Source organism: Ranitomeya imitator, chromosome 3 (genome assembly GCF_032444005.1).
Source record: "Ranitomeya imitator isolate aRanImi1 chromosome 3, aRanImi1.pri, whole genome shotgun sequence".
NCBI lineage: Eukaryota > Metazoa > Chordata > Amphibia > Anura > Dendrobatidae > Ranitomeya > Ranitomeya imitator.
Window position 1 is genome coordinate 79,698,209 of NC_091284.1, and position 24,048 is coordinate 79,722,256.

General features: G+C 42.4%; 1 protein-coding gene across 2 annotated transcripts in view; it reads left to right on the forward strand.

The window, feature by feature from the left end:
- The window catches only part of EPHA6 (EPH receptor A6), a 1,249,313-nt gene that overhangs the window by 904,638 nt on the left and 320,627 nt on the right, over positions 1-24,048 (forward strand). For both annotated transcript variants that reach the window (XM_069760991.1, XM_069760992.1), the window contains one exon: positions 12,567-12,675. In XM_069760991.1, the coding sequence (XP_069617092.1) occupies positions 12,567-12,675 (109 nt within the window). The remainder of the gene's footprint in view (positions 1-12,566; positions 12,676-24,048) is intronic.

Sequence of the window (24,048 nt, forward strand, 5' to 3'; positions counted from 1 at the left end):
AGTTTTCTGTGACGTGTGTGCATGGTGACACCCGCTCGTAGTTAACAGCAGTCATATGGATTTCTACTCCCTATGGGTCAGTGCAGCACAAAGTGGGACTCGTTCCCGCATTGTTACAGGATGTAATCCTGGGCAGGGATTTTCCCTATTTCTGGCAGTTGTGGGAGAATCAGTTGCTCCTTCATGGTAGCTGTACCCGTGAATCTTCTCCCATGCCATCTGGAGGTCCCGAGTCCCTAGAGGAGACCCCACAGGAAGATGTGGCTGGGGAGGTTAGTGAATCTAACCTTCAGTACCCCTTCTCCGTCATAGCGGGGGAAACAGAGGAAACTGAGGAACCTCAGCGAGAGGCGGAGGCAGACAGCCATCCAGCACCCTGCCTGCCAGATTTGGGAGTCCAGGTGGATGACTTCCACAGCGAGCAAATAAAAGATCCTACCCTGACTCTGGCTAGGAAAAATGTAAAAATGATAGATGGGGTACCCGTAGAACCTGACACTAGGCTAGCGTACCCGTATATGGTTCTTGAAAATGATTTGCTCTACCAGGTAGAAAAAAAAGGGGAAGACACAGTTCAACGGTTAGTGGTACCCAAACCTTATCGGCGGAAGGTACTGGATTTGGCCCACGGACATATAATGGGGGGACATCTGGGGGTACAGAAAACCACAGAAAGGATATTGCATTGTTTTGTGTGGCCTGGAATACATTGTGATGTGCGTAACTATTGTGAGTCCTGTCCAGAGTGCCAAATCGCGGCCCCTAAATCTCAATTCCGTAGCCCTTTGGTACCCCTTCCTATCATCGGGGTCCCTTTTGAGAGAATTGGGATGGATTTGGTTGGGCCCCTTCCACGATCCGCACGTGGGCACCAACATATCCTCGTCATCGTGGACTATGCCACTCGTTACCCGGAAGCCGTCCCTTTGCGTAACACAGCTACCAAGACGATCGCCAAGGAATTGGTACAAGTGTTTAGTCGGGTGGGAATTCCAAAACAGATACTCACCGACCAGGGGACTCCCTTTTTGTCGAGGGTAATGAAGGAGCTCTGCAGGCTCTTACAAATAGACCCGTTGCGTACGTCTGTCTATCACCCTCAAACAGATGGCCTGGTTGAGCGCTTCAACAAAACCTTAAAACAGATGCTCCGGAAGGCGATAGACAAAGATGGGAAGAACTGGGATTACTTGTTACCCTATTTGCTGTTTGCCATTAGGGAAGTTCCCCAGTCTTCCACAGGGTTTTCGCCTTTCGAACTGTTGTACGCCCGTCGTCCCCGGGGACTGCTGGACGTCGCAAAAGAAACCTGGGAAGGTCAAGTCACTCCCTTTAAAACGGTGATCGACCATGTAACACAAATGCAGGATCGTATTGCCGCTGTCATGCCCATTGTTAGGGACCATATGTTACAGGCCCAGGGAGCCCAGAGGCAAAGTTATGATAGAGGCGCTAAGGTCCGTACATTTTCACCCGGCAATAGGGTGTTGGTCCTAATCCCTACGGTGGATAGTAAATTCCTGGCAAAATGGCAGGGCCCATTTGAGGTCCGAGAAAGAGTTGGTGAAGTGAACTATAAAGTGTACCAGCCGGGTAAGAGAAAACCGGAACAGATTTATCATGTGAATCTGATAAAATCCTGGAAAGACCGCTCTGCCCTAACGGCGGATCTGCCCCGTCCGGTTTGTTCACCTACTGTACCAGAGGTGCAGGTTGCTGAGACTCTCTCAGAACGACAAAAATCTGAGGTTAAGCAATTTGTTACAGAACCGACAGTTTTTCTCCGAAAAACCTGGCCGGACTAAGTTGGTGAAACATGAGATTGTCACAGAGCCTGGCGTCACTGTTCATGTGAAGCCCTACCGGATTCCGGAAGCCCGCCGTGAAGCCATCTCCCGGGAAGTGATGGCAATGTTGGACTTAGGAGTCATTGAGGAGTCACACAGCGCCTGGTCCAGTCCAATTGTGTTGATACCTAAACCGGATGGCTCCATCCGGTTTTGTAATGACTTTAGGAAACTGAATGCAGTTTCTAAATTTGATGCGTACCCTATGCCCCAGGTCGATGAGTTGATCGACCGGCTTGGTAAAGCCCGATACATTACGACCCTGGATTTAACAAAGGGGTACTGGCAGATTCCTCTGGCCGAGGCGGCCAGAGAGAAGACGGCATTTGCTACACCGGAAGGTCTGTTCCAGTATGTCTATATGCCGTTTGGACTTCACGGAGCTCCCGCAACGTTCCAGAGATTGATGGATCGAGTCTTGAGGCCTCACAGACAGTACGCCTATGCCTACCTGGATGACATCGTAATTTACAGCATGGACTGGGAAACTCATCTCCAGAAGGTACAAGCGGTGATTGATGACCTGCGAGATGCAGGTTTAATGGCAAACCCCAAGAAATGCCACATCGGGCTTGAAGAAGCCCGATACTTGGGCTACGTGATTGGCCGAGGAGTGGTTAAACCCCAGATCGACAAAATACAGGCAATTCAGGGCTGGCCACAACCAGTGAACAAGAAACAAGTGCAGGCTTTCCTGGGGATTGCCGGCTATTATCGCTGGTTCATACCCAATTTTGCAGCCATGGCTACTCCCTTGACGGATCTTACCAAGGGGAAGGGTTCCGTCATGGTAAAATGGACCTCAGCTGCTGAAGAGGCCTTCCACAGCCTGAAACGGGTTTTGTGCTCTCAGCCCGTACTAGTGACTCCTGATTTCAGCAGCGAGTTTGTGGTACAAACTGATGCCTCTGATACTGGTGTCGGAGCTGTACTTTCCCAGGTGAGGGACGGAGTCGAACACCCGGTGCTCTATCTCAGTCGGAAACTGAATGTACATGAGCAGAGGTATGCGGTGGTTGAAAAAGAGTGCCTAGCCATTAAATGGGCTCTCGACTCCCTCAAGTATTACCTGGCTGGTAGGAAGTTTAGGCTGGTCACAGACCATGCCCCTCTCAAGTGGATGCACCTCCACAAGGACCGTAATAGTCGGGTAACCCGGTGGTTCCTTGCCCTGCAGGCTTACTCTTTTACGGTGGAGCACCGACCTGGGGTGCAGATGGGGAACGCCGATGCCCTATCCCGAGTGCACTGTTTCAAAAGTGTTCTTGCTCGACCGGAGTAGTCTGAGCAAGGGGGGGGGATATGTAAGACTCATGCTGGTGTGGTAGTTGGAGGCAGGTATATCTCGCCCAGGTGTTTGTCCTATGTGAATTAGGCCACTCAGTATCTTCAGGGTGCTAATGGGTTAATGATTGCAGGAATAAAAGATGACCAGCTGGGTGTTTCCAGTGTCTGCCTGGGGCACACAGATTGCCTGCCTGTGTGGGACAAACGTGAGTGAAGAGCACTGCTTAAGAATTGTGTGATGTTAGCTGGGTGGGAGAAGCCCCCCAGTTGTTGAGATAGCAACGTATTTGTTTAGTTAGTGCCGGACAGGCTAGGATTTATTTTTATGTTTTGTTTTTTGTGTTGCTTTCACGTTAATAAATCTGACCTGAGGTCAGCCTGCTCAGAAACCTGCTGTACGCCTCAGATTCAATGCACAAACCACGTGACCTTTGACCCCAGCAAAGGCGATCCCAGAGTGTTTTGTCACATTGCCTCATAAATAACAGCTTCACTGCATTGTATCAGACATGCACGGATTATTACTATTTCTAGCTGAGCATATAATTGGATAATCGCATGTAACCCAATTTCTGCAAAAAAATTTAGTGCTATCTATTTCCCAGATTGCTAACATGTTACAACCACATTTTTTAAAAACGTATTCCACTTTGCTCATTTGCCTCTTATTGTAAGCCAGGACGTTTCAATTCACTGACAGCAAGCAGGCAATTGTAAATTGGAGAGGACATAAATAAAAAAGTAGCATAAGCTTCCCTTCTAATTACATTTTATTGAAATAAAACACAGGGAACAGACTAGTTACATAATCATTACAATCAATATCAACCGAGCAAAAAAAGGAATTAAAGGCACAATATAGTGTCATTGTATATACTGCTGGACCAAAAAACGGACACTGTTAAACCTATAAACTACAAGAGACATAGAGTACAAAGTCCAAGTATGTAAAAAATATAAAAATTTTAATACAAAAATATTAACAATAACTCGCATAAAAGAAAAGGCGATGGAAAAAGTGGCGCACGGTGTCAAAAAAATCCATTGCAAAATTCCACAGATACAAATATCAGGCATTGGATGAAGGACGTGCAAGTAACATACAATCTTCATAGTGGTACTAGCTGTACTACCCGGCTGTTAGCAAAATAGAATGTGTTAACAAAAATTTATTCTGCACACAAAAACCACAAAACAAATAGACAGAAATGTAATTATTAAAAGGCAAAAACTAAGCTAATAGAAACATTTCACAATTGTACTGGTAACTGTCATCAGAGACTTTAGGGCAGGGGTGTCAAACTGCATTCCTAGAGGGCTGCAAACAGGTCATGTTTTCAGGATTTTCTTGTACTGCACAGGTGATAATTTAATCACCTACACAAATAATGATGGTGATTAAATTATCACCTGTGCAGTACAAGGAAATCCTGAAAATATAACCTCTTTGCAGCCCTCAAGGAATGCAGTTTGACACCCCTGCTTTAGGGGATCTGGTGGTGACAGGAGAGGTGGAAGTTTTATCTTGCCATTTGCACAGCATAATCTTGGCGGTTCATCTTTCCATTTCAGGGCACTGCAGCACTCGCAGACCACATCCATTTTTCCTATCTGAACTTTAGGGTTTTCCTGATAGTTTATATCTGACTGGTAACAAAAGGCAGTATGTTTCAAATCTCCAACCATTTCCTGTGCCCTGGTAGAAGAAATAGCAATTCTCTTAGTGGCAAGTCAGCCTTCTCTCTGCTGAGATGACTCATTGGCCCTTGAGGAAGCAGCTCTTCTTCTCTTATCTGCAAGCCTCGCTTCCCTGTCCTCAGAAAGTTCATTTGCTCTTGAGGAAGCAGTTCTTGTTTTCATGTCTGCAAGCCTCGCTTTCCTCTCCTCAGAAAGTTCATTGGCTCTTGAGGAAGCAGCTCTTGTTTTCATACCTGCAAGCCTTGCTTCCCTCTCCTCAGAAAGTTCATTGGCTCTTGAGGCAGCAGCTCTTGTTTTCGTGTCTGCAAGCCTCGCTTTCCTCTCCTCAGAAAGTTCATTGGCTCTTGAGGAAGCAGCTCTTGTTTTCATACCTGCAAGCCTTGCTTCCCTCTCCTCAGAAAGTTCATTGGCTCTTGAGGAAGCAGCTCTTGTTTTCATGTCTGCAAGCCTCGCTTCCCTCTCCTCAGAAAGTTTATTGGCCCTTGAGGAAGCAACTCTTGTTCTTTTGTCTGCAAGCCTCGCTTCCCTCTGCTCTGAAAGTTCATTGGCTCTTGAGTAGTGTTGAGCGATACCGTCTGATACTTGAAAGTATCGGTATCGGATAGTATCGGCCGATACCCGAAAAATATCGGATATCGCCGATACCGATATCCGATACCAATACAAGTCAATGGGACATCAAGTATCAGAATGTATCCTGATGGTTCCCAGGGTCTGAAGGAGAGGAAACTCTCCTTCAGGCCTTGGGATCCATAGGGATGTGTAAAATAAAGAATTAAAATAAAAAATATTGATATGCTCACCTCTCCGGCGGCCCCTGGACATCACGCGGCTAACCGGACGGCTTCTTTGTTTAAAATGAGCGCCTTTAGGACCTGCGAATGACGTTGTGGCTTCTGATTGGTCGCGTGCCACCCATGTGACCGCGACGCGACCAATCAGAAGCCGCGACGTCATTCTCATTCACTAAACTCCTAATTCTAGGAATTTAGGACCTGCGAATGACGTTGCGGCTTCTGATTGGTCGCGTCGCGGTCACATGGGCGGCACGCGACCAATCAGAAGCCGCGACGTCATTCTCAGGTCCTAAAGGCGCTCATTTTAAACATAGAAGCCGGCCGGTTAGCCGCGTGATGTCCAGGGGCCGCCGGAGAGGTGAGCATATCAATATTTTTTATTTTAATTCTTTATTTTATACATCCCTATGGATCCGATACCGATACCCGATACCACAAAAGTATCGGATCTCGGTATCGGAATTCCGATACCGCAAGTATCGGCCGATACCCGATACTTGCGGTATCGGAATGCTCAACACTACTCTTGAGGAAGCAGCTTCTGTTCTCATGTGTGTCAGCCTTGTTTCACGGTCTTCACATTTTTCATTGGCCCGTAATGCAGCTTTTCTTTTCGCATCAGCTGACATTCATGCTATGGAATTCCTTTTCTTATGGGGCATTATTGTGGTAAAAATAGTCTGTAACTGGCAATTTCTATATCCTCTCACATAGAGGTAATGTGACTGACATCAGCCTTTCCACCAACACACCCTAACTGACATGCTACTACCTCACACAAGCTTTGTTATACTGAGAATGTCCTTTGTTGCCTATATTAACCAATCAGAGCTCAGATTAATTAATTAACTGTAGCAAAATAGAAGCTGAGCTGTGATTGGTTGCTATTGGCAGCCTGATAAATCCACAGCCAACAGGAAGCCCTCCCCCTGGCAGTATATATTAGCTCACACATACACATAATAGACAGGTCATGTGACTGAAAGCTGCCGCATTTCCTATATGGTACATTTGTTGCTCTTGTAGTTTGTCTGCTTATTAAACAGATTTTTATTTTTGAAGGATAATACCAGACTTGTGTGTGTTTTAGGGTGAGTTTCTTGTGTCAAGTTGTGTGTGTTGAGTTGCATGGCGACATGCATGTAGCGACTTTTGTGAGATGTGTTTTGTGTGGCGAGATGCGTGTAGCAACTTTTTGTGTGTTGAGTTGCATGTGACAGGTTAGTGTAGCAAGTTGTATGGAGCAAGTTTTGCGCATGGCGAGTTTTATGTGTAGTGCGTTTTGAGTATATGCAAGTTTTGTGTAAGGCAACTTTTGCATGTGTTGCAACTTTTATGCATGTGGCAATTTTTCCGCGTGTTCAAGTTTTGCGTGTGGCGAGTTTTCCATGAGGTCAGTTTTACATGTGTGGCGAGTTTTGCGTGAGCCTAGTTTTGCATGTGGCGAATTTTGCACGTGGCGAGTTTTGAGTGGCAACTTTTGTGTATTGACTTTTATGTTGCAAGGTTAGTGTATGTGTGGTGAAATGTCTGGTGAGGGTGGTATATGTGTTCAAGCACGTGGTAGTGTGTGGCGCATTTTGTGTGTGTTTTAATATCCCCGTGTGTGGTGAGTATCTTATGTCGGGGCCCCACCTAAGCAACTGTACGGTATATACTCTTTGGCGCAATCGCTCTCATTCTTTAAGTCCCCCTTGTTCACATCTGGCATCTGTTAATTTGCCTCCAGCACTTTTCCTTTCACTTTTTCCCCATTATAAAGGTAGGAGCAAAATTGTTTGGTGAATTGGAACGTGTGGGGTTAAAATTTCGCCTCACAACAGAGCCTATCACGCTCTCGGGGTCCAGATGTGTGACTGCAAAATTTTGTGGCTGTAGCTGCGACGGTGCAGATGCCAATCCTGGACATACACACATACATACATACAAATATACACACACACATTCAGCTTTATATATTAGATAGCATATAAATCCAGACTGTAAACATTAATGAACTACCAAGGGTCAAGAGACCAATATAATTAGTACAAAGAAAGAGGGAAAGAGGGAATGTCTACATATCCAGAGAGTTACATCATGACATGTAATGAGAGAAGAGGCAACCCAAAAGTATTTGTACATAGAATCGGACCATAGCAGGTATAAGTGAACAAAAGAACATCTCACCCATTGTAATCTGTATGTGGTAGTGCAATGAAGAACAGCCCCAACGCGAGTTTCGCGTGGGCTTCCTCGGGGGGCTGATAGAGTGGAGCACAGTGAGTAGGAGCTGATGATTCACAGTGTTAAATGCTGCAGAGAGATCCAGGAATATCATAACGGAGTAGTGACCATTAGATTTAGCTGTTAGTAGATTGTTAGAGACTTTAATAAGGACATTTTCAGTAGAGTGTAGGAAGCAGAAACCAGATTGTAAAAGGTCAAGAAGTGTAATCTGAGTAATAGCGGACTAGGCGAGAGTAGACTAAAGGTACCGTCACATTAAGCAACGCTGCAGCGATCTAGACAACGATGCCGATCGCTGCAGCGTCGCTGTTTGGTCGCTGGAGAGCTGTCACACAGACAGCTCTCCAGCGACCAACGATCCCGAAGTCCCCGGGTAACCAGGGTAAACATCAGGTTACTAAGTGCAGGGCCGCGCTTAGTAACCCGATGTTTACCCTGGTTACCAGTGTAAATGTAAAACAAAAACACTACATACTTACATTCCGGTGTCTGGTCACGTCCCTCGCCTTCAGCTTCCCGCACTGACTGAGCGCCGGCCGTAAAGCAGAGCGGTGACGTCACCGCTGTGCTTTGCTTTATGGCCGGCCGGCGCTCACAGTCAGTGCGGGAAGCTGAAGGCGAGGGACGTGACCAGACACCGGAATGTAAGTATGTAGTGTTTTTTTTTTTACATTTACAATGGTAACCAGGGTAAACATTGGGTTACTAAGTGCGGCCCTGCGCTTAGTAACCCGATGTTTACCCTGGTTACCAGTGAAGACATCGCTGAACCGTGTGACGCCGATTCAGCGATGTCAGCGGGAGATCCAGCGACGAAATAAAGTCCTGGACTTTCCCCAGCAACCAACGATCTCCCAGCAGGGGCCTGATCGTTGGTCGCTGTCACGCATAACGATTTTGTTAACGATATCGTTGCTACGTCACAAAAAGCAACGATATCGTTAACGATATCGTTATGTGTGACGGTACCTTAAGCGTTCCAATAGTTTAGAGAAAAAGGGAAGATTAATTGGTTAGGTACAACTAAAGGTCTCCATATACATTAAACTAAGGTAGGCTAAACTTGCTTATATAGGGGCGATTGACCAACAGTCTAATGTATATGGGTGCCTTCCGACTCCCTCCAACAGATGATGTCAGTGAGAGAAGGATCAACACTTGGAATTCCAATAAATGATCCTTTTGTTCTTCCTGGATCTTAGGGTACCGTCACACAGTGCAATTTTGATCGCTACGACGGCACGATTTGTGACGTTCGAGCGATATAGTTACGATATCGCAGTGTCTGACACGCTCCTGCGATCAGGGACCCCGCTGAGAATCGTACGTCGTAGCAGATCGTTTTAAACTTTCTTTCGTCGTCTAGTGTCCCGCTGTGGCGGCATGATCGCATGGTGTAACATATATCGTATACGATGTGCGCATAGTAACCAACGGCTTCTACATCGCACATACGTCATGAAATTATCGCTCCAGCGTCGTAGATTGCAAAGTGTGACAGCAGTCTACGACGCTGGAGCGATATTGTTACAACGCTGGAGCGTCACGGATCGTACCGTCGTAGCGATGAAAATTGCACTGTGTGACGGTACCCTAAGGCACTGCCAGAAAAGAACACATGAGTGCTCAGCTGAGAGTTCCTCTATATCGGGGAGATTGGAGAGAAAGCTGGAAGTTGAGCGATTCATTCATCCAACATCTCATGTATATGGTATTCTTAAAAGGATTTGTCAAATAAACAAAGTATATTTTAATCCATAGATATTGGAAAAATAATAATTTCCACCATTGAATCCATTACAAAAAATGTTCCTGTGCTGAGAAAATCTTATTATTATTATTTTTATTATTATTATACATTTTTATAGCGCCATTTATTCCATGGCGCTTTACATGTGAAAACGAGGCAAATATAGACAAATACATTAAACATGAGCAGATAACAGGCACATGGGTACATAAGGAGGGAGGACCCTGCCCGCGAGGGCTCACAGTCTGCAGGGGATGGGTGATGAAACACTAGGAGAGGGTTATACAGACAGGAGAGCATGGGATCGCAGCTGACTTTCTATGAGGTAAAACAGGAGGTCACCAACACTCTGAACACATCTTAAATCAAGTCAGTGACATATGAGCTAGAAGATTAGAGAAACTGAGAAAGAAAAAGCTCAATAGAGTCTTATCTGATGACAATGAGGTGTCAGGAAAAGGGGAGATACACTCACCTTGTTAGGTTGATAAATAGCAACACATAACAGGCATGTAAAACAGCGGCTGCACAGATACCGGTCAAGAGGATAGCCTTAGATTTAGAGAGGAAGACTGAGGTATTACTCCTGTGCTGCTGATAGCAAAATCTTGGTGAAATCAAAACATTTATTAAAACAGGTTTAAAAGTCAACTCGTTTCAAGGTCACGCAGGACCTCTTCATCAGGACCTGGAGTTGCCAGTGATAGTTCTACTTCCTGTTTAGTTGTTGGAGGAAAAAGTTCAGTCTTTTGAGAGTTGTTCTTGAGATTGCTGCATGGAGTTGGTTTGCATTTTTATCCTCATCCTCTCCTATCTGATTTCTTCTACCTATCCCTCCCCTTTGTTCCTCGCTGTTGTCTTGTCAGTATATTTGCATGGCTGTAGTTTTCTTTCATCACTGTCTGTCTTCCCTTGTCTGACTGTCTGGTTAGTGTTATCCTATATACTTTAGCCTCTCACCTTCCTGGGTGGGGGAGAGATCAGATAAGGTTTAAGATCGGAGCATAGCAAGGTATGTGACCCCGATGTCCCCAGGGAACAGGGATAGACTAGGACATCCCCTAGTTTGAGGGATCAGGTATGTGCCCATAGTCCCTAGTCACTACGTGACACCTGCCATGTTGTTTGTATTATCATTTATTCTTCCCTCTGGCCAAGAATTGTGGTAGGTGCCAAACATGTCCCTGCATGGTCAGACACAGCAATTTCAGATGACACAGCAGGAGCACAAGTATAAGATTATCTCAGCACAGAAAAGTATTATTAATCCAAGATCTATTGATTAAAACAGACTTTGTTGTTATTCACCTTTCACTGCTCTGCAGATCCAGTATAGAGTACTCCAGAGGTCCTCAACAGCTCCAGAAGCAAAGATTGCTTCATTCGGAAGTCACAAGCCCTGCTGCAGCCTGTGATTGGGTGACTAGAAGAACACATCATCAGATATTTTTATCATGATTGCTTTTTTAGTCAGTGGGCTTGTTACTTCTGAACGGAGCTGGCTTGGCTTCCATAGCTGGTGAAGACCTCCAAGTGACCTGCACTAGATCCATTGAGGTCCTGAAAGGTGAGTATGCCATCATCATCTTTTACTTTATAGCAAACCTGTAAGCAGAATTTTGCTAAGTATACTACAGGCATTGTCAGGTTTGTAGTGTTATACTGATTAAACTGGGGTGAAGAAATTCATCTTGTGGTTCTTGTGTAATCGATGTTAAAAGGTTCCATTTAATGAGATGCTTATGCTCTGGGGCGGGACTGTAGGCAGAGTTTTATCTTCCAGCTCTAAGCCAGACAAACCAAGAAGAGACCTGCCCACAAGGCTCCCCAAAGCACAAACAGTCTGTCTGTATGATGAAGAACATGTTTGTGCTTTGGGACAGGCCTACGGTGGTTATTTCCAGTTACCTTATAAACAAACTCCTCTGGCAGTAGCTTATTACTAGGACATAAGAATCCAGACAAGTTTAAATTCAACATCAAGCTATTGAAGAATAAAGGAGCACTGATCCAATGTATTATAAAAAATATTTCAACAAAACATTTTATTAATTAATAGAGTACATATCATAATAATAAATTCAAAAGATATGGATAATTTACAGATAGGACAAAGTACATGAACCAATGAATGCACAGAACATAACTGTCACCACATTAGAAAAAGGACAGTGGTATATAATGTCTCCCTATGAAGCATGGGTACCATAACCATATCAAGATATAATATCAATAAATATCACCCATTGCTCCAAAAGATATTCCTACAACCTACTATCAACACATATAATAATAATTTAGGTATAGTGGGCTAAATGCGTGACTGCCGCCATATGACATTAGTTTTACAATCTATAAATAGTTAGTCAGCCAGCCACAAATATAAATAGACATAATCAATGCCCCTGAACAGATCTCAGACTATACCTGTTGACATGATGTAAGAGACGTTCGTGCACAAAACACCTCGACGCGCGTTTCGCTGTCTGCTACAGCTTGTTGTCTACATTCTTTGAGTGGATCCTAATATAAGATTGAGGAATTCTGTTGGTGTAAAGTTTAAATTCAACATGCCTGATCCTATTTTCTCAAACATTTGCCAAGTTTGGAATGCCACCATAACAGGGTCAGGAGAGCCCAATAAAGACCGACTTTCCTCATAGCTATTTAGCTATTGACTCTACTATTGTGAAAATAAATGTCTAGAAGAGATAGCGCAATAGTTATCAAACAGAGAGCAGTTTCATGAGATGCAGGAACCTCCTGCAGGATCATCAGACCTGTCCATATCAGCAATCATTCCCACTTAGTCTATTACTGTATACTTGATCTGTATGCAAGTGAAATAGATTAAATATTTTTTGTCCTGTTTATGTCCAATTTTTTACATTTTGACCGTGTTGATAATCTACTACATATGACATGAATATTTCATACCTTGTGTTTTGCTTCTTTCAGCTTCAGATATGGCTGCAGAACAAGGGCAAATTCTGGTAATTGCCACCGCTGCTGTCGGAGGATTTACCCTCTTGGTCATTCTTACTCTGTTTTTCCTCATCACTGGCCGGTAAGCCAATCTCTATTCAATACTTTAGTCAATATTTTAGGATTGTGACTGAATTGATCAATCCCTGGTTATCTTGAATGCAATTATTCTTTTGTTTTTGTCATGTACAGTTACACTGTTCTACTTATTTTCAAACGTTGTCAGGTTCAGTAATGTAATCAGCCATTTCTTAATGATTTTGACCTCCTGAATTCAAATGTGACAATGAAAATTTTTAGTTGGCTCTTGTTTCTATGATGCCAAAGGGTTTTCATTTTACTGCTAGATATACAGTGCCTTGCGAAAATATTCGGCTCCCTGGAACTTTTCAAACTTTTCCCACATATCATGCTTCAAACATAAAGATACCAAATGTAAATATTTGGTGAACATAGAATCAACAATTGGAACACAATTATGTAGTTGAATGGAATTTATTGGTTATTTTTAATTTTTTTGGAAAATCAAAAGCTGAAAAGTGGGGCGTGCAATATTATTTGGCCCCTTTAGCTTAAAGGGACTCTGTCACCTGAATTTGGCGGGACTGGTTTTGGGTCATATGGGCGGAGTTTTCGGGTGTTTGATTCACCCTTTCCTTACCCGCTGGCTGCATGCTGGCTGCAATATTGGATTGAAGTTCATTCTCTGTCCTCCATAGTACACGCCTGCGCAAGGCAAGATTGCTTTGCGCAGGCATGTACTATGGAGGACAGAGAATGAACTTCAATCCAATATTGCAGCCAGCATGCAGCCAGTGGGTAAGGAAAGGGTGAATCAAACACCCGAAAACTCCGCCCATATGACCCAAAACCAGTCCCGCCAAATTCAGGTGACAGGTTCCCTTTAATACTTTGTTGCACCACCTTTTGCTGCGATTACAGCTGCAAGTCGCTTGGGGTATGTCTCTATGAGTTTTGTACATCGAGAGACTGAAATTCTTGCCCATTCTTCCTTGGCAAACAGCTCGAGCTCAGTGAGGTTTGATGGAGATCGTTTGTGAACAGCAGTTTTCAGCTCTTTCCACAGATTCTCGATTGGATCGAGGTCTGGACTTTGACTTGGCCATTCTAACACCTGGATACCTTTATTTGTGAACCACTCCATTGTAGATTTTGCTTTATGTTTGGTATCATTGTCTTGTTGGAAGACAAATCTCCATCCCAGTCTCAGGTCTTTGGCAGACTCCAACAGGTTTTCTTCAAGAATTGTTCTGTATTTGGCTTCATCCATCTTCCCATCAATTTTAACCATCTTCCCTGTCCCTGCTGAAGAAACGCAGGCCCAAACCATGATGCTGCCACCACCATGTTTGACAGTGGGAATAGTGTGTTCAGGGTGATGAGCTGTGTTGCCTCAATGCCAAACATATGGTTTGGCATTGTTGCCAAAAAGTTAGATTTTGGTTTCATCTGACCAGAACATCTTTTTCCACATGTTTGGTGTGCCTCCCAGGTGGCTTGTTGCAAACTTTATTTGACACTTTTTGTGGATATCTGAGAAATCTCTATCTTCTTGCCACTCTTCCATAAAGGCCAAATTTGTGCGGTGTATGACTGATTGTTGTCCTATGGACAGACTGTCCCACCTCAGCTGTAGATCTCTGCAGTTCATCCAGAGTGATCATGGGCCTCTTGGCTGCATCTCTGATCAGTCTTCTCCTTGTTTGAGATGAAAGTTTAGAGGTCTTGGTAGATTTGCAGTGGTATGATACTCCTTCCATTTCAATATGATCGCTTGCACAGTGCTTCTGGGGATGTTTAAAGTTTTGGAAATCATTTTGTATCCAAATCCGGCTTTAAACTTCTCCACAACAGTATCACGGACCTGCCTGTTGTGTTCCTTGGTCTTCATGATGCTCTCTGTGCTTCAAACAGAACCCTGAGACTATCACAGAGCAGGTGCATTTATACGGAGACTTGATTACACACAGGTGGATTACATTTATCATCATTAGGCATTTAGGACAACATTGGATCATTCAGAGATCCACAATGGACTTCTGGAGTGAGTTTGCTGCACTGAAAGTAAAGGGACCGAATAATATTGCACGCCCCACTTTTCAGTTTTTTATTTTCCCAAAAAAATGTAAAATAACCAATAAATTTCGTTCAACTTCACAATTGTGTTCCGCTTGTTGTTGATTCCTCACCAAAAATTTTCATTTGGCATCTTTATGTTTGAAGCATGATATGTGGGAAAAGGTTGAAAAGTTCCAGGGGGCCGAATACTTTCGCAAGGCACTGTATTTATGTTGAGATTATCCAAAAGCATAATTTATGATTGAAGAGTAGTGACAAGTGAAAGAGAAATTGACTAGTGTCTTGTTTGGGATAAACCAAAATTTTCAGCAAATAAAAGTGCACTAAAGAAGTTTTGTATATAAATAAAGCTTAATTTTGATATAATGACTTTTGCTTTTTTTATATGGGTCTTCTCAAAATCTCAAGTTATCCACTATTCCAATTTCTATGGAACCTTGTCTTGAATGGAGGGAAGCCATACATATTCATCCGTCTCTCCAGTCATTGTCAATGGAGCTACAACAGACGGCTGAACACTGTGCCATCACTTTTTCAGGAGTACTGTAGACAATGAATGGACCGGAGCTTCAGCATGAGCAACTTCCCTCCACTCTAACTTATATAACACTGGAAGTAAAATTTGGATTTTAGATATTTAGAGACACATAAATGCCTGATATACCGCAGATGGGTCCCACATATGGAAACGGCTTTTATCTCTAGAATGGGGGTCTCCATATGATGTAAAGGGAAGGGTGAACCGGCATGTATTGTTCCTTTCATTTATTTCCATAGGCTTTAAAAGAAAAAAAAAAGTGAGGAAGCCATTTTTGGCTGTTTTTGGAACTCTCATAGAAGTTTATGTAGAGAGTCATGCTTATGTGGTCACTGCTCTATCTATAACCGCCATGGGACAGAGGTTTTACTAGTATTTCTAGTTATACCTTTGTTCTTTATCTCCCATTCACTTGAATAGGATCTCATCTGCAGCACTAGGAAGAGGCCACTAAACAATGTACAAACCAATAAACTGTTATGGTCACTGTCGGAGCCGATATCAGCTATTCGGTGGGAGGTGGCAAATATTGGATCCCTACCAATCTGATAATGATGACCTATCCTGCAGATAGGTCATCAGTATGTTTATTTCAGGCAACCCCTTTCATGTCTAATATAGAAATCAAGTAACCCCTTAAGTCATAGAAATTCTACTTTGTGATTGCAAATCCAAATTGCAATAAAATTAACTTTTACAGATAACTTTAGTGAAGCTCGGCACGTTGGCGTTATAGTTCTTGTAGAAGCAAAAGGCAGCTTTATAGAATTAGAATTTAAAGCCGTACTAATGCTACAGTTGAGTGGATCAATTCACACAACCCCGGTCGACAATTCAGGGCAGTGGTCTATAGCCTTGGATGGGAGTTGTGTGAATGTACTGACCCTCTGGGATCCCAGGCGTGACTTATGGTTAGCCAGGCTAGCTAGACGAGGCCTGTGCGCCACACGCTGAACAAATGACGTCATGCCAGGCCGGGGACCCTGGAGCTCAGGAAATTTGTGCAGTCCCTGTGCAGTGAGCACTGACCTGGACGATGGACTGGACCTGCATTGCACAAAGCAATACTCTCATCTTTAATTAATACTATTGAAACACAGAAGTACCACACAATCTCAAAAGATATGCTCTACAAAAAATATAAATATATAAACTATTTGTGTATTGATTTTAGGTACTCTGTGAAAATATGTGATGACCACCACCACTAAAGGGTAAGAACCACCCAAACACAATGATAATGGACCTACCAGAGATAAGCACCACAACAGGAATATATCACTTAAAATCTGCTTTTATTACATAATTAGAGTAGCAACAATACAATCATTAAAAATATATCATATAAAAACAAACAAACAATCAGTACGCACCACAGGACATATGAGAATAATATAATAGCAGCAAATACCCAGAATATATAAGTTTAGATCCCTACCACGGATGAAAAAATATATTCTATTATTGATCACACTTGGTCTAAAAAAATGATCTATCTAAAAAGGTGCATATAGTAGGCAAAGATGTCAAGCTAAAAACAGTATTATATAGCAGAATTTATATGTGCTGACTAAGTCCTTATATATAAAGAATAGTCCTAGTCTTTAAAAATGCTATGTGCTGTGTTTATAACCAATAATCCAATGCATATTACTATTTAATATACAGTGGGGCAAAAAAGTATTTAGTCAGTCAGCAATAGTGCAAGTTCCACCACTTAAAAAGATGAGAGGCGTCTGTAATTTACATCATAGGTAGACCTCAACTATGGGAGACAAACTGAGAAAAAAAAATCCAGAAAATCACATTGTCTGTTTTTTTAACATTTTATTTGCATATTATGGTGGAAAATAAGTATTTGGTCAGAAACAAAATTTCATCTCAATACTTTGTAATATATCCTTTGTTGGCAATGACAGAGGTCAAACGTTTTCTGTAAGTCTTCACAAGGTTGCCACACACTGTTGTTGGTATGTTGGCCCATTCCTCCATGCAGATCTCCTCTAGAGCAGTGATGTTTTTGGCTTTTCGCTTGGCAACACGGACTTTCAACTCCCTCCAAAGGTTTTCTATAGGGTTGAGATCTGGAGACTGGCTAGGCCACTCCAGGACCTTGAAATGCTTCTTACAAAGCCACTCCTTCGTTGCCCTGGCGGTGTGCTTTGGATCATTGTCATGTTGAAAGACCCAGCCACGTTTCATCTTCAATGCCCTTGCTGATGGAAGGAGGTTTGCACTCAAAATCTCACGATACATGGCCCCATTCATTCTTTCATGTACCCGGATCAGTCGTCCTGGCCCCTTTGCAGAGAAACAGCCCCAAAGCATGATGTTTCCACCACCATGCTTTACAGTAGGTATAGTGTTTGATGGATGCAACTCAGTATTCTTTTTCCTCCAAACACGACAAGTTGTGTTTCTACCAAACAGTTCCAGTTTGGTTTCATCAGACCATAGGACATTCTCACAAAACTCCTCTGGATCATCCAAATGCTCTCTAGCAAACTTCAGACGGGCCCGGACATGTACTGGCTTAAGCAGTGGGACACGTCTGGCACTGCAGGATCTGAGTCCATGGTGGCGTAGTGTGTTACTTATGGTAGGCCTTGTTACATTGGTCCCAGCTCTCTGCAGTTCATTCACTAGGTCCCCCCGCGTGGTTCTGGGATTTTTGCTCACCGTTCTTGTGATCATTCTGACCCCACGGGGTGGGATTTTGCGTGGAGCCCCAGATCGAGGGAGATTATCAGTGGTCTTGTATGTCTTCCATTTTCTAATTATTGCTCCCACTGTTGATTTCTTCACTCCAAGCTGGTTGGCTATTGCAGATTCAGTCTTCCCAGCCTGGTGCAGGGCTACAATTTTGTTTCTGGTGTCCTTTGACAGCTCTTTGGTCTTCACCATAGTGGAGTTTGGAGTCAGACTGTTTGAGGGTGTGCACAGGTGTCTTTTTATACTGATAACAAGTTTAAACAGGTGCCATTACTACAGGTAATGAGTGGAGGAAAGAGGAGACTCTTAAAGAAGAAGTTACAGGTCTGTGAGAGCTAGAAATCTTGATTGTTTGTTTCTGACCAAATACTTATTTTCCACCATAATATGCAAATAAAATGTTAAAAAAACAGACAATGTGATTTTCTGGATTTTTTTTTTCTCAGTTTGTCTCCCATAGTTGAGGTCTACCTATGATGTAAATTACAGACGCCTCTCATCTTTTTAAGTGGTGGAACTTGCACTATTGCTGACTGACTAAATACTTTTTTGCCCCACTGTATATGTTATTTACCTATAAAATCCAAAAAAATAATTCCGTGCAAACAACTAAAATGGACTGACAATTTACTTAAAAACATGTGTCAATGTGTAAAAAAGAAAACAACTAGAAAGTGCCATGTGCCAAGACAATTTATATATATGAATATATTATATAAGCATATGCAAATGCCTACCAACACAGATGAAAAAGTGCTAAGTGCTATGTAGAAATATATAACCAAATGCTCTTTGCCACAACAAATGCCTATATAAAAAATGAGCCTAAAACCAATAAGTGCTGCGTGCTGTGCTTAGGACACCCATATATTAGTGCCAAAAAGAAGAAAGATGTCAGATGAGCTGCCTACCCACTGCAGATAATCATGAAGCAGGGGAGTACTGGAAAACACAAAGTGCTCGGAGGGGATCTAAAATAGTATTATCATCGGTTAATACCTTGGGTAGCTGGGTCCTGTGGTCGCGCACCCCGACGCGCGTTTCGGACAAATTCCTTCGTCCCCTGACATCTTTCTTCTTTTTGGCACTTATATATGGATGTCCTAAGCACAGCACGCAGCACTTATTGGTTTTAGGCTCATTTTTTATATAGGCATTTGTTGTGGCAAAGAGCATTTGGTTATATATTTCTACATAGCACTTAGCACTTTTTCATCTGTGTTGGTAGGCATTTGCATATGCTTATATAATATATTCATATATATAAATTGTCTTGGCACATGGCACTTTCTAGTTGTTTTCTTTTTTACACATTGACACATGTTTTTAAGTAAATTGTCAGTCCATTTTAGTTGTTTGCACGGAATTATTTTTTTGGATTTTATAGGTAAATAATATATATATATTACATAGTAATACACATTGGATTATTGGTTATAAACACAGCACTTAGCATTTTTAAAGACTAGGACTATTCTTTATATATAAGGACTTAGTCAGCACATATAAATTCTGCTATATAATACTGTTTTTAGCTTGACATCTTTGCCTACTATATGCACCTTTTTAGATAGATCATTTTTTTAGACCAAGTGTGATCAATAATAGAATATATTTTTTCATCCGTGGTAGGGATCTAAACTTATATATTCTGGGTATTTGCTGCTATTATATTATTCTCCTATGTCCTGTGGTGCGTACTGATTGTTTGTTTGTTTTTATATGATATATTTTTAATGATTGTATTGTTGCTACTCTAATTATGTAATAAAAGCAGATTTTAAGTGATATATTCCTGTTGTGGTGCTTATCTCTGGTAGGTCCATTATCATTGTGTTTGGGTGGTTCTTACCTTTTAATTAATACTATAGTCATTTATGATGTAAGTTTAAAGGGAAATCGTATCTGAGCTAAGCCCACCGACATCAGGGGCTTATGTACACCATTCTGTAATGCTGCAGATAAGCCCCCGATGTAACCTGAAAGATGAGAAATAAAGGTTAGATTATACTCACCTGGGGCAGCCCCGCTGCGGTCCAGTCCGATGGGCGTCGCGATCCTGGTCCAGCGCCTCCTATCTTCATTCGATGACGTCCTCTTCTTGTCTTCATGCTGCGGCTCCGACTCTGGCATACTTTGTCTGCCCTCTTGAGGGCAGAGCAAAGTACAGCAGTGCGCAGGCGCTGGGCCTCTCTGACCTTTCCCGGCGCATGCTCACTGCAGTACTTTGCTCTGCCCTCAACAGGGCAGACAAAGTACGCATGCGCCAGAGCCGCTGCAAGAAGACAAGTAGAGGAAATCATCGAATGAAGATAGGAGGCGCTGGACCTGGATCGTGACGCCCATCGGACCGGACCGCAGCGGGACCGCCCCTGGGTGAGTATAATCTAACCTTTATTTCTCATCTTCCAGGTTACATCAGGGGCTTATCTATAGCATTACAGAATGCTGTAGATAATCCTCTGATGCCAGTGGGCTTAGCTCAGATATGATTTTTGGTGTGACAGATTCCCTTTAAGGATGTGTCATAAATAGGTAAAGGTCCCACTTGTAAATCCCCCACCATTAGTGTCCCAGAATGTGCTTTTTTTTCACTGAAGTTCTTGACCCCTCAAAGGAAATTATTTTGGGGTTCCACGCTCTGACAATATAGAACCATTGTACAGTGCACCAATGGCATCTCATCAGCAAGGTTAAAATAGTTATTTGTGAATCAACCCATAAGATATAGACCCTAGTAACAAGTGATTGGCTGAAAAGTCACCACCTTGTGAGGTTGTCTTCTGCTGCACCTCTGGAGCCCATTATTGTGGCTAAATAAGTGACTGGCTGAAAAATCACCTCTACACGAGGTCGTCTTCTGCTGCACTTCTGGAGCCCATCGTTGTGGCTGAGTCTTGGCTCCTCGTAGGATCTTCTCCTCCCCTGGCAGGCCAATCCAACCCCATGCGCAATATATTGTACCCGTTATAGAAAGTAACATTTGTGTCTTTTCCAAAGTCAAATATTGTGCTCCTTTTGCGCTGCCTATTTCCTCAGTCTTCACTCCGCTGCCTTCGTATTCATAATTTCATTCTGCTTTTGTCAAAGGTGAAGTGCCTGCATGATGATTTAATTAGCCGACTGTTATTTCTTGCTTAGCATACTAATTACCAAAAATAAGTGCCTGAAATGATTAGCAAGGAACTCATTTACAAGAAGTAGTATTTCTCTTTTACAAAATGTCAGCCATTGATTGTAAAAGAAAAGCATATTCTCTGTAAAAGGACCAAAGCAGAGCCGCAGCCGTCTTCCTTTTCTTCTAGTTAAAGGGCATTCAACAAGTTTAAGGTTGAAAAGCATGACGTCTGTGTTTTAATCTTGCTAATTAACCTGCGTATTGTGCAGTGCCTTCTAATGATTTTTAATAATTAATATTTTTATTTTATCTCGTCGCAATGTACTTTACATTCACAAATCTCATTAGAACTGGAGGAATAGCAGTTTTAGTCCACTGATACATCGTCTCTGGTCAGCGCAATTAAGAATGGAATTGTTCCATGGCTAGAATACTAAGCGAGTAGCCAAGGAACAGATATTATTGACTGCGATGCAGTTACAGCACATCTATAAATTACTAGCTCCAGGGGAAAAGTCTTCTGTGACACTTAAATAAATGCTAACCGAGTATTCAGTCACACGTCATGTGTCCGAGGGCAACGGACGCCAGGCATCCTTTATTTCAATAAGGATCAATTCTTATATGGTTATCTCCAGCAATGACAGGGTCAATATATTCCAACTTGTGACATTACTAGTACAAAGAGCAGCTGGTATACAGGACCTACCTGTAAAGTGTCATACTCACTAAAGACTTTGTATATCCTCTCAGGAGAAACCGGAATTGTAAAATATAGAATGATCCTTATTCCCCAGCTACAAAAATATACGTGTATCACTTCTTGCTTTGATTGCAAAGTCTAGAACAAATAGCTTGTAAGTGCTCTGCTCCTTACCAAGGAGACCGGCCACCGCTGGCACACTGCCAGTAGCATAGGTAATGAAATACAGTAGATCAAAGAAAAAAGCTGTCCAGATCAGCAGCAAAACTAACAATATCATTGGGAAACATCAAAAAGCAGAACACGGAAGCAAAAAGCCAATAAAATTACATAATTTTTATTAGAACAAAATTTTTTAAAACATTTCTTAAAAAAATGTAGTTATTGGTATAAAGATAGGGATACAAATATGCAAAAACCACCAAAAAGTAGGTAATGAGTTGCTAATAAATTAATGGAGAGTGAAAAAGTAGTCTTGGAATATTATTGATAGCAAAAAAAAGGCATAAAGGGCCCGTTATATGAAAGGTATGTGCCTCTAAATTAGGCGAAAATTAGACATGTTTGCCTGAATGTACATATATTTAAGAATCTATAAATTAATACCACAAAGAAATGGCAACAAGGGTCTCACAGGCAGCTTTTGTAAACATTGCCCTTAAGACCATTGGCCAAGTGGACTGGTAATATGTGGTAAATCAGACAATGTATTGTTCGAAACATCTAAATATAAATATCAAACTTAAAGGAAACATGTTAGAGCATTGCCTTTAAGAGGTAGCGGCACCCCGACGTGCGTTTCGCGTGTAGCTTCGTCTCAGGGAAAGTGTGCACTTATCCCTATAAGGCCCTAACGTACCCTAGTAAACCCTTCCTACCAGCGGAGGTTGGCACCCTAGCTTGTACGCAAATTGGCGCCCCTGCTCACCGACGGCTCACCCTAGATGCACCCTGCTGTTCCCTATAAAGGTGCAGAGTGCAGCCAGTATTTACCAAATGTCCTCATTAACAGAACAATAGTGCCGTGGTGATTGGAAGAAAACAAGGGAAAAAAAGGGGAGGTGAATCTAATGAAGTGATCAACACTAGATGACAACCTGCTTATCATCAGGGATAATCTTAAGGGAAAATGAGGGTGAGTCGACGAGAGCTGGGGCGCCACATTGCGTATTTATCTAGGGTGCCAACCTCCGCAGTCAGGTAAGGACGGTTTGATTAGGGTGAGTAGAGGGAGGACTAGATTAGGCTTTATCGTGCCACCCCCCACCACCGAATCATGTTCAGATTTATCCGGTTTTAATCATTTTGTTTTTTTGAGTTTTGGTTTTGATTTGAGTGTCTTTGTAGGGCTCCTGATGATAAGCAGGTTGTCACCTAGTGTTGATCACTTCATCGGGTTCACCTCCCCCTTTTTTTCCCTTGTTTTCTTCCAATCACCACAGCACTATTGTTCTGTTAATGAGGATATTTGGTAAATACCGGCTGCACTCTGCACCTTTATAGGGAACAGCAGGATGCATCTAGGGTGAGCCATCAGTGAGTGGGGGCGCCAATTTGATTGCATACAAGCTAGGGTGCCAACCTCCGCTGGTAGGAAGGGTTTACTAGGGTCCGTTAGGGCATATAGGGATAAATGCATTTAGGAGCATCAAGTCAAAGGTTTTGCAGGCTTAGTGCCTATAAGTGTTGTTTGCTGTCTAACATGTTTCCTCTAAGTTTGATATTTATATTTAGATGTTGCCTGATTTACCACATATTACCAGTCCACTTGGCCTCATTCATTTAATTTTCTTCTGAGTTCACAATGGTCTTAATTAAGGGCAATGTTTACAAAACCTGCCTGTGAGAACCTTGTTGCCATTTCTTTGTGGTATTCATTTATAGATTCTTAAATATATGTACTTTCAGGCAAACATGTCTAATTTTGGCATAATTTAGAGGCACATAGGTATACATAACATTTTCCCCTTTTTGGGGGCTTAAAATTTCACTTATCAGGAACCTTTGGATTTGGCTCCTCTTTACCTTACATATAACGGGGCCTTTATGCCATTTTTTGCTATCAATAATATTCCAAGACAACTTTTTCAGTCTCCATTAATTTCTTAGCAACTCATTACCTACTTTTTGGTGGTTTTTGCATTTTTGTATCCCTATCTTTATACCAATAACTACATTTTTTAAGAAATGTTTTTAAAAATTTTGTTCTAATAAAAATTATGTAATTTTATTGGCTTTTGGCTTCCGTGTTCTAGCATAGGTAATGAGTAGTAAATTAACAAGA